The sequence below is a fragment of the Leuciscus leuciscus genome (genome assembly GCF_965113295.1).
Source record: "Leuciscus leuciscus genome assembly, chromosome: 2".
Classification (NCBI taxonomy): domain Eukaryota; kingdom Metazoa; phylum Chordata; class Actinopteri; order Cypriniformes; family Leuciscidae; genus Leuciscus; species Leuciscus leuciscus.
In genome coordinates, this window is record NC_138726.1 from 7,776,325 (window position 1) to 7,787,670 (window position 11,346).

At 38.6% G+C, this 11,346-nt stretch overlaps 1 protein-coding gene across 2 annotated transcripts in view; it reads left to right on the plus strand.

Annotated features, from left to right (window-relative positions):
- nfat5b (nuclear factor of activated T cells 5b) overlaps positions 1 to 11,346 on the plus strand; it is a 55,140-nt gene that overhangs the window by 23,185 nt on the left and 20,609 nt on the right. For both annotated transcript variants that reach the window (XM_082161303.1, XM_082161302.1), the window contains exon 2: positions 8,546 to 8,671. In XM_082161303.1, the coding sequence (XP_082017429.1) occupies positions 8,546 to 8,671 (126 nt within the window). The remainder of the gene's footprint in view (positions 1 to 8,545; positions 8,672 to 11,346) is intronic.

Here is an 11,346-nt window from a genome sequence, read left to right on the forward strand (position 1 = left end):
ACTGAAAAAAAATAGTTTTGTTTAGTAAATATATTGGGGGGGGGACAGAATCTCTGTCAAAGCCTGCACTGCCCAGTCCTTCAACCCTATCCGCAGTCTCCTCAACCCTTTGTCTCCCTGATAAATTCGCCTCATTCTGAGTGTTCGCCAGTCCAGCCCTGAAATGTCGACCCACTAGCTTCACCTAGAACGTCTGTGTGGGTGTCACTCCACCTCGGCCTGTTGACCAATCGGCTCCACCTGGGACCATTATCCCTATGGCTCCACTGGGCTTCCTCATCCCTCCGGCCGCACCTTGGTCAGTCGTCACACTGCTATCACCATGGACTTATGGGACTTAGTCTGTGACTCGTCCCTCCACCCCTTTGGCTCTGGCGGGCTCCTCCATCCCTCCAGCTCTGCCTCGGCACCGCCCTGCCCTCCAGGACCTTCTGTGTCGCCTGATCCCTCCAGTTCTCCGCCTGGGACTCCACCGCCAACAGCTCCATCTCGGCACGTGGCCCCCTTGGTTCCTACTGCCAAGCCTCCACCATGGCTCCTCCCTCTCGACTCCACCGTGGCGTGGGCTTGTGTCCTGGCCCTCCCGCCCTGGCTCTTACCGTTGTCTTCTCCACCCAGGTTCCTGTCCTGTGTTCCTGCAACCAAAGTCCTCCGCCAAAGCCCCCTTCCACCCTCCTCTGTTGTACTTTTTGTAAAGTTAAAGAGGCGCGAGGACGCGTCACCTCGCTGGGGGGATATGTCATGGGTGATCTGTGTTCTGTGTATGTTTGGGTGGGTTTTCATGAGTTTCCCATGTTTCAGTTAGTTACTGTGGTTTCTCATTGTTTGATTATTGTTTGCACCTGTTGTTCATTTCATTAATTAGTATGGTCTGTATTTATGCTCCATGTTTCTTTTAGTTGATTTTCAGTTCTCGTCATGTGTATAGCGGTTGTTCTGTTTCTAGTGTTCTGAGTGTTGTGTTAAATAAATATTCACACTTCTGCGAATAGGTCAGTTTTTCTCACCTTTATTGCAAAAACACATAAACAGTTCTTGTAATAATATTTCGCAGTATTACTGTTATTACTGTATTTTCTATCAAATAAATGCAGCCTTGGCGAGTATAAGAGACTTCTTTCAAAAATATACAAAAATTTGATATGTTTCCAAACTTTTGACAGATACTATAAATATATTGAAAAAATGAGAAATATCCTGATACTGAATCTTTGTCAAAAAACTAAAATGTCTAAGGTCATTCAAATGAATCATATCTGATTCATTCAGTGCCCATCAACTCATAAATAATCCCAAGATTTGGTCTGAATATTAGTTAGGCAACATGACTGAATACTTTACATACATACACTGCTAACTTTACAATTAGCTCAATGTCATCATGAGCTAATTAATATTCATGAGCTCAGTGACGTCACTTACTCCTTTGTAATCTGTTTCCCACCTCTGTTTTTTCCTGTGATTTGACAGTCTTTTTTGGCAGTTCACATTTCTGCTTGACAAGCCTCTAAGCTACTTCACAAAACCTGTTTAGCTAGTTAAATAAAGCAAGAGGATCAAGCCAAAAAGCTAACAAGAGAAAAAAACACGAGGGGCTAACGGGGAGCTGACGGGCCACCAGCCAAAAACACTGGCACTCTAGCGTATCCAGGGCTAATCAGAACAAGTGCCAGGAATCTGCAATAGTGAATGAAAGTGTGAATAAGAGTTCGGAATTACTTGCATAATGTGTTTTTCCTTCCTTTACTTTTGTCCTTTCATGCACAATGGGCTCAAATATGTTCAGTTGTATGGTCCGAGAGCATGAATTTCAGTCAATCGTCCACGTGTGGCCGAACTTCTGTGTTAAGATTACAATAATGACACATAACGTGACAACATCTCATCTGACAGCAGATACTCAATCAGGTTTTTTTTCTCAAGCACTCTTTACTTAAACTGCGTCTGACAGAAGAGTCAACAGCTTTCACGCGTGTCTTTTAAAATAAACATTTCACATCAGAAAAACATTTAGAATTACGTTTTTGTTGTTTCTTTGACTACACACTACGCAACCCTCTCAAAACAGTCTTGCGACCCAAAGGCAGGTTGAGAAACACTGTTAAAAGCGACTCAAACTTAAGGAGATTGAGCAAAGCTTTTGCAAATTGATGATCGCACTAAACCATATTGCGATTATGGTTTATTTCGATATCCCTTAAAGTCATAATTTTACTATATTATAACACATGCAGGAACATTAAACTAATTACAGGGATAGTTCACAGGAAAAATTGAATGAAAAAGCAGCACGGAGATTCAGATAAATTTCTTTCTTTTGTGTTACATGGAAAAAGCAAATCTTCTGGGTTTAGATTATACAACACAAGGAAGAGTAAATGTCGGAATTTTCTTCTTGCCCATATTCAGTGTAAGTGTGTTTTGGCATCAGATCTAGTCTGAACAAGAAAGAAGCTTGAAAGTGAGAAATTGTTTTGTAGAAGCAATGAAATCATAATGTTTACCAAGTTAATATTGCTCTTTGTTTTTCTTTTCCCTAGTGAAAGAAAAACTGTGTTTTGGGACATGAACGGCAGCCACCGTGTCCTGTTTGTGTGGGAAGAAACTGCAGCAAAATAGGAATTTTCTCTCTTAAAATGAGTGGAAACACTTAGAAACAATCCAGGTACTGATTCTGCAGCCGCAGTCTTAGTGCACAGCGCATATTTTCTGTCTATGTGGTTGGCAATCTGTTTACTGGAAGGGTTCTGTGCACACGGCACATGTTCCTGCATGTGCAGACCAGCCTAAGAAGACAAAAATTGGAAACGGTTATGCAGGGAAAGAGCAGGATTTGGGTACTATCCTGTCTTAAATGTGATTAATGTGCTTGCTGGCGTAGGAAAAAAAACTAACGATGTTAATTGGAAGCAGACTCAATTACTATTGTTCAGAGCTGTGGGGATTCAGAAGCAAATTCCAAGCATACAGTGCATCCTTTCTGCATTAATCTGCATGTTGGTCCTTCTTAACAACATGCCATGAAAGGTGTTTAAAAAGATCACTAAACTTTCAAAATCATTGTATTGCAATGGACATGGTACCATGCAGACAAATGCAAGCTCCAGAAATGAAATAATTCTATATCAAATAGACAATGATATTTGGAAAAACTAATGGTGGTTATGTAAGAACTGTGATGTTTTTGGTCTCAAGACCTTTAAAATCCACTTTCCTGGGCTTGTTTGATTTAGAAACAGAGAGTGTCTGTTGCTCCCGGTCTCGCCTCTGTAAACTGTGTTCACGGCCTTACTGAGAATTTGCCTTTACCTGCCCCCATGTTTGCATCTGTTTCAGGCCATATAAGAGATGAATTTGTTCTCAGGATTTAAGAGGCCTTTAAACATACCTGGGCTTTTCACATTTTATTTTCTGTAGGACTGCTTGAAATCATCTAAGCATCTATTACACTGTAGATGCAGATGGAAAGAGTGTGAACATGCAGATATCCTCAGATCTGGAAAATAGTTTGTTCTCCAATGTGCAGAGACTTCTACAAGTAAACCATTTGTGATTGTAGGCCCCAAAAGAGTTTAAACAGTGTGATTCCATGGCATTCTGCAAACATGCTTGCTTTGTTGGAGGGCCTTGTTCAGCCAATGGTGTGATTGGAGGTGTGGCTACCTGTTTGTCTGACCAATGGGAGATGGAGGGCACTGTAAGTGATTAGGAAATCTGTTTGTAAGCCATTGTTTTGCATTTCTGTTTGGTGCCACTGGTGGACACAAATCCCTAAATTTACTAATGCGGTCCCTTGCAAAGCATGCTGGGAATTACAGATCAACTGCCCAGGGCTGCATTTCTAAAACGCATTGTGAGCTAAGTTGATGGTAGAGACCATTGGTGGCAAAGGCTCTACGATCTACTTAGGCTCATGATGCTTTTGAGAAATGCAGCCCTGGGCAGTGGATCTGTACCAGCATGCTTTGCAAGGGACTGCATTAGTAGAGTACAATCAGGGATTAAGTGTTATTCTATGTGTTTTGCACTTGCAGTAAAGGGAATGTTTGTCATGGGAATGTTAATGTTTAATGTTCAGTTGGACATTTAGAGGAGTTTCTGTTATTGAATGTTGTGGTTACCATTGTGCTGAAGAGTAGCGCTGTCAATTACGATTTTCATTTGATGCAACATAATGTGTATAATAACCCAAATCACAATTTCTCATTGAAGCACAATTCTCAGATCAGCAAGGAAAAAGCCAAACACAAACCTTTTCTTCTTCTTTGTCCTTCAGAGCAGATGTCCTGTAGCTGACACGAGTCACTACTATACTGCCCTCTATAGGTGTAGTGGAGTCGTAGTGCTCATGTGTTGAATGTGTCCATCCTTGAATGTGTCCATTGCAAATTGTAAATTGGGTCAATGTAACTCAATTAAGTTACAACAGCATGTTAAATAAACCTGATTGAATTAGGTTACAACAACAAAATTAGAATTTTCAGGTAGAAATACCTCCTTAAAGCAACAACTGCACGTTCACTTTTTACAGTGAAGGGTTTTTCGACTCAATTTTAAAGAACCCCCTTTTTTTTCTTTTTTTTTTTTTGCCAAAAAGGAGAAATGTCTTATATGATTGCATAATGATTTCTTGTTTAAAGGGATAGTTCACTTTGAAATTAAATTTTGGTATGTTTTAGCTTACCTCAAGGGCATCCAAGATGTAGGTGTCTTTTTTTCCGCAGTAGTTTCAATTTTGATATTTTTAGGTCAAACCGTTCTTGTCTGTTAGTCATATAATGCAGGTCTATGGTCACTGTCTCAAAGAGCATGCACAGAGAAGTCCAAATTAAAACAATTCCCCATCGTCCAAATTAAACAATTCCCCATCGTAAGTACACATTGATGGCCCAAGACACGAAACGAGCGGTTTGTGTGAGAAAACGAACAGTATTTATATCGTTTTTACCTCTTGAACACAGCTGCGTCCAAATGATCTGAGAGCGCGGGCGGGTATAGATATATACACTAGATGTCGCAAGATGTCGCATTGGCTACTGCGAAACCGTAGCCAATGCGACATCTAGTGTATATATCTATACCCGCCCGCGCTCTCAGATCATTTGGACGCAGCTGTGTTCAAGAGGTAAAAACGATATAAATACTGTTCGTTTTCTCACACAAACCGCTCGTTTCGTGTCTTGGGCCATCAATGTGTACTTACTACTTACGATGGGGAATTGTTTAATTTGGACGATGGGGAATTGTTTTAATTTGGACTCTGTGCATGCTCTTTGAGACAGTGACCATAGACCTGCACAGTGGCGGATTTAGCAAATTGGGGGCCCAAGGCGAAGGTATGTATGGGCCCCCCATCCGATCTTTAAAGGTGCAATGTGTCATATTTCTGAGGATCTATTGACATAAATGCAATATATAACTATGTTTTCAGTGCATAAAAACCTTACTTAATGAACCGTTATGTTCTTATTACCTTAGAATGAGTCATTTATATCTAGGCCTACATAACCGCGGGAACCCCCTTCTATGAAGATCGACATATTGTGACGTCTAAAAATCACACACTGCACCTTTAAAAATCTTTTTTTTACAGACTGAATGGCAGGTAAAGGTTGGAGAGGAGAAATAAAGCTTCCCCTTTAAACCTTGCATACACTTATTCTTATTCACACCTAAACAGAAACGTCACAATGTTTACATGGTACAATTTCTGGTAAGCTCTGTTTTTATTTTATTTTTGCTTGACAAATTTCGATTCAATTCTTGTGATTTGATTCAATACTGGCTCATTTAGATACATATTAGGTACACAAGATAGACGTTAATTTTTCTCAAGAAAAAAAAAAACTATGAACATAATGCGTTTTAGTAAACAATATACTAAATAAGTAATATAGTAGGCTACACATATTTAGCTAAATACTCTTTATATCTTATTTTTCTAGTCAACTAACATGCTATAGCCTATATTATGGTAATTAAATGGCTTTCCTGAGGTAACGTTATGTGACGATTGTTCTCCAGCTGTTTTACCTCTTTCCACGGTTGAAAAACACTGATTGGTCGATATTATTTATGAATAAGGAATATACTACATTTTGGTAAGTTATTACCGAAGATGATCAGTTCACGTGCCTCTAGGGATCGGTCACGTCACATTACAAGCTCCAAAGGGTATTTATTGTTTGAATTTCGTAATAGAATTGACAGAAACCGAGAGCTGAGATTTTTCATATCATAAGTAATTTAAACTGCTCTGTTTTGCTTCACGATTTTTCTGTGCGTTGGACGTTTGTTGTTCCTAGCCATAAAAAAGTTTGTCATCGTTAGCAGCTTTCCTAAATACTTACAGTATCCGAGTCTTTTTTTTCTTTTATTTGAGACTCTTGGGTAACTTCGAAACTTTTCATTTTCACGTTTAGACTCATCTTGCTCTGTTTGTGTAGTTCCTGTATCGTTAGCGTTGTTGTCATTGTCAGCGGGCATCACAAAACAAGTTTGTTACCTTATTCGGCAATTTGTCCTCCTTTTTTCAGCACCGCTTGGGTAGCTTCGCTTCATTTTTACTCTACTACTCCTTACACTCTGTCACACTTCTTTTTCTCTGTCAGTTTTTTGTCGCAATACAGGCTTGTCACTTTCGCAGATGCGTAAGATAATGGAATAGTCCAATGTAGTGAGGTGGGGGGCCCCCTCCTTTCTGTGACTAATGATTTGATGCCATTTTTGCAAATGGAGTTTTAGAAATATATAATTTGCGAAAAGTAAAAAAAAAAAATAAAAAAAAAAAAACTTAAGCATAAGTTAATGGGGCATTTTGGGGGCCCCTAGGTAGCTCGGGGCCCAAGGCAATTGCCGACCTTTGCCTAATGGTAAAGTCCGCCCCTGGACCTGCATTATATGACTGACAGACAAGAACGGTTTGACCTAAAAATATAAAAATTGAAACTACTGCGGAAAAAAAGACACCTACATCTTGGATGCCCTTGAGGTAAGCTAAAACATACCAAAATTTTATTTCAAAGTGAACTATCCCTTTAATTGGTTATTTAAAATTTAAGCTGTTTAATTCATAAAATTGAATCAAAACAAAATTAGTTAATTAATACTAAATCCATAAAATTATACTATGATGTGAAGCACCTGTCAGAGTAGTGTGGCATCTAAGTTCTTTTTGCATGGATGCTTCAACTGCAATGCAATATATAACAGAATATAATTTCTTAACCAAACTGTGCTGCCCAATACTATAAATATAGATATTCGAAGGGGTTCGGGCTGACAAAAAATGTGGAAATCCCTGACCTATAACGTTAAGATAGCTCAACCCACTGATCAGATAGTATTTGTATCCTTCGTAGGTATCCTCATTTTCATTCACATTTAATATGGCGTCAGGCAAGGCAACCCTCACTAAGGTTCATGACTGGTACATTTTTTCCATTAACCCACCATTGGCAGGTGTGACCATTAATTATATTGTTTTCATCATTTGAGACCACACAACTGTGAGAGGTGATCTGCATGGAAACATTAGAATCTCAAGGTACAGAATTGAGGATTTGACTATGGACAGATGGACAACAGTTTTTTTTTTTTTCATTAACTTTTTGTGCTTGATATGGGCTAACTGGTGGGAACAGTATACAATCACCATTTGACTTCTCAAATTCCTCTTCCCTTTGTAGCAGCCTTGTTTTCAAAGTAGTACTGATCAGAGTCCTGAACAAGGATTGAAGGCTTTGTGTTCTTGTTCTGTTAAAATAACCCACTACAATCACAAGAGTGGTGACTAAGGCCTCTGGCATGCCAAAAATAGTATTTATCACTTACTATTGGTGTAGAATCAGGACTTTTCTCATGTTTTTTTTTCCATGTCTATGGCCAGGCTGTGTAGGGTTCAGAAAGACACTGTATACCTGGAATTGGACTGACAGATGTAGATGACTTTTATGGTCATGGAAAAGTACTGAAAAAAATTTTGTGGTGATTATCAGGCCCTGCCTGGCGATAATCCACTTGAAATGAGATATTGGAAATTCACTGCATATATCAGTTGCCACAAAGAAATCTGTGCAAGGCTATTTTGACTTGCAGTGTTTTACTGAGACATAGTCGTTCACACGACACCATTTTCAACTTAAACTTTTTATGCGTTTTTGGCCACTCATTTACATGCCAACTATGTTTTGGAGGCCTGAAGTTGCAAACCTTTGAAAACGTTCATAGTGTAAGTTTTTGAAAACGATACCGTTATGGTCTGCGTGTAAACTACAAAAACGGGAATTTGTGAAAACGGTGACATCATGTACATGCAAATTACGTGTTCAGTCAATATGTGCGTAGTGTTTCTTTACAAAGTCACATCGCCATCTACTGGCCTGGCAGGGTAATACAGCGTTTTTAGTCGTTTTCGCGGATCTGTGTGAATGGGTATCGTTTTGTCAGCTTTGTCGTCTGTATGCGAAAAACTCTCCGTTTTTAGTACATCGTTGTTGTGTAAACGTACCCATAATCAATAGATTTCTCTTCTGATTCCCTCTAGAGTCAGTATATGATCTTCTCCCAAAAGAGCTGCAGCTGCCATCTTCTAGAGAGCAGAACGCAGCCGCTATGAGTCAAAAAAGTGGTGGAGAGGCGGGACCTCCTCCGTCAACAGCTCTCGCCGCAGGTAAGCTTGGCTTTTGTCTTTTAAGCCATCTTTTCTCTCAAGCTGACTTGAGTCTGATGCTGAAGACTGGAACTAAGGCCTACATCAAGATGCATATTCAACTGCCCTTTTTTTTTTCTGTGGTTGATTAATTTGGTTAATGAAAAATGGTCTCTATATGACAGGTGGTTTGAAGGGAGGGCTTGTGACATCAGACGAAAAAGGAAAGTCGTTTCAGAGGTGGAGCGAGTTTTGATAAAAGATTACAGACAACATGCACTGATGAATTGTTCACAATAGGACCAGGAACGCGCATTAAGATGTAAATAGGAACCTTTTTTTAATTTCAGTTTTAATCAAACAATATAAAGAAAACTGTTTTAATGGTAAACATTAAAACAATACTCATTATTTAATTACAAAATATAAATCTGATTGCATTTAGCATGGATTGCGGTCTTTTACCAAAATCTAGATCCTGTTGTGAATGTTGGTCCTTGCTGGAAGAATGTAAAGAAAAGCCTTCAAAAAGCCTTTTTTATGAAAAAATAAATTAAAAAACGATATTTCAGAGTAAACTAAAATATTTTTGGGGCATTAGAGTAGCAAACATGCTTTGCAAATAGTAATTAAATATCAGTCCTATTTTTTTTATTTTTTTTAACAGTGATTAACAATTAGTAAAATAATAATAATCTTCTACTACTAATAATAATAATAAACTCACATTATTAATATAATTTAACAAAGCAGTCAGACTGTCTTCCCTTGTGAAATTCCAGTTTGCTCTCCAGCATTTCTTTTTGTTTTATGAATGAACATAATTGGCTCAGTGCCTTTAGGTCCCACATTCCCAATCTCATTTGGTTTTGCACTGAAAAAAATGTGAGAAAAAACCAACAACAAAATAGCAAAAAAGGTTATTCTGTTTAGAATAAAATTCCAATGAGAAAAATCAACATGTGCAAAATGTATTCTCAGAAATTCTATATACAACATATATATTCTCAGAAATGCATGCATAATTGGCAAATGCTTTCTAAAGGATTTTCAATTAAAAACTCCTCCTGACTTCCATTGAACACTGAGAAAAGAAACTGTCCACAAAACACTCCTCAGAACTTTTCTTTTGAGTTCCTATTTGTACATTCAAAATGCAATTCACTTTAGTTTCTTTTACTCTGCCCCTTTATCAAAGTGCCCAGGTTTAGGGTGAGTTTCTGTAAGCCAGAAGTCTGTTGCCTTTGGACATCTGTACCTAACTGCAGCCAAATGCATCCCTCTGACGAGGCAGGACATGCTGGCTGCAGCTGAAGGAAGGTGACGTATTTTCCAGCTTAAATGAATTTCATTGTGGGATTTTAGGTTTCACTGCAAATTGGACTTGCTTCTTCTGGCTATTTTCTCCTCCTGTTTAATTAATATTTCGTTTGTGTATCTTTTTATTCTTGAATCAAGAATATGTTCTTAGCAATCAAACATGTGCTCATTGTATTTGCTATTTGTTTGACTTATTGTTTGGCATTCATTTTTTTGTTTCTTTGCTTGGTGTTTTGTTTTCATTTTTTTTTATTGTTTTTTTTATTTCTTTATTTGTATTTATTGTTTTGTTTCGCTTTACATTTTGTCTACTACTTTGTTTTATTTTGTTTTGTGATGGTTGTCTCTTTTTGCCATATTAATGTCCCTTCTTTACATGATCTAGGCTATTCTCTCTGTTCAGAGATATTTGGGATCACCTGCATTGAGCCATTGTGTCACCGCCTTGTCTCTAACCCTAGCCCTTTATTACATTTATCATCTTTTATTCTCTTTTACACTGTCTGAGTAATGTCTAACATAATTGCAAATTACTGTTCCTTTCCTAAAGGTACACTATGTAACTTTTGGTCCTCTAGTGGTTAAACAAAACTCCATGCATTTTGCGGCAGAACATTATTTTGGTTGTGCTTTGGTGTGACTGTGCGGATAAATATGGTTCTCCTGCTGCTCATAAAACATTCACTACTAGGCTTAAGAGATATAACCAGTTTAGATGGAAAGGATCTCAAGCTGACTTGCTGAAGACGTTACAGTAGCTTAACCCATTAACAGACACGGTGCTTCCTTGAAAATAAATTCCAGCACAGCGCCTCAACAATCATAATGAAATGACCCTTCACAATACATAAAGCTTTACAATCAACTCTGTTAGAGAGCTGCATATGGGGATCTCATGGAGTTCTGTCTCGTTCTCTTTTTGTCAGCAGACTCTCCTCTGTTCAGGTTTATAAAAAATAAATAAAAAAACTGCTGATTCCCCGGAGGTTGGAGATTTAGCTGCTCCATGTCAAACTTTCTCGCTCATTGTAGTGACAACTAACCTCTGGCACTCCCAAGCACGTTTGAGGACGTTTGACTGATGTGCAACGCAACCAATCACAGTTCGTTTTGTTCCGCGTCAAGTTTAGGGGCGTGACAATATAATGTCGGTGTCCCAACAGACCGGCGTGCATCTAATAAATTTTTCATTCAAGAACTTTGTGCAAGTTTGCTGTAACAATGGAGCCGCGAACTTCACATACTCTTGAAAATCCAGCATTGTTCATTGACACAGTTGTAAACACAACGGCTTTCTTCTTCCACAAGGTTTTTTTTTTGCGTCACAGCATTTGTTTCCAGGCGGACCGTTAAAGAACGCGACACACACGTCTCCC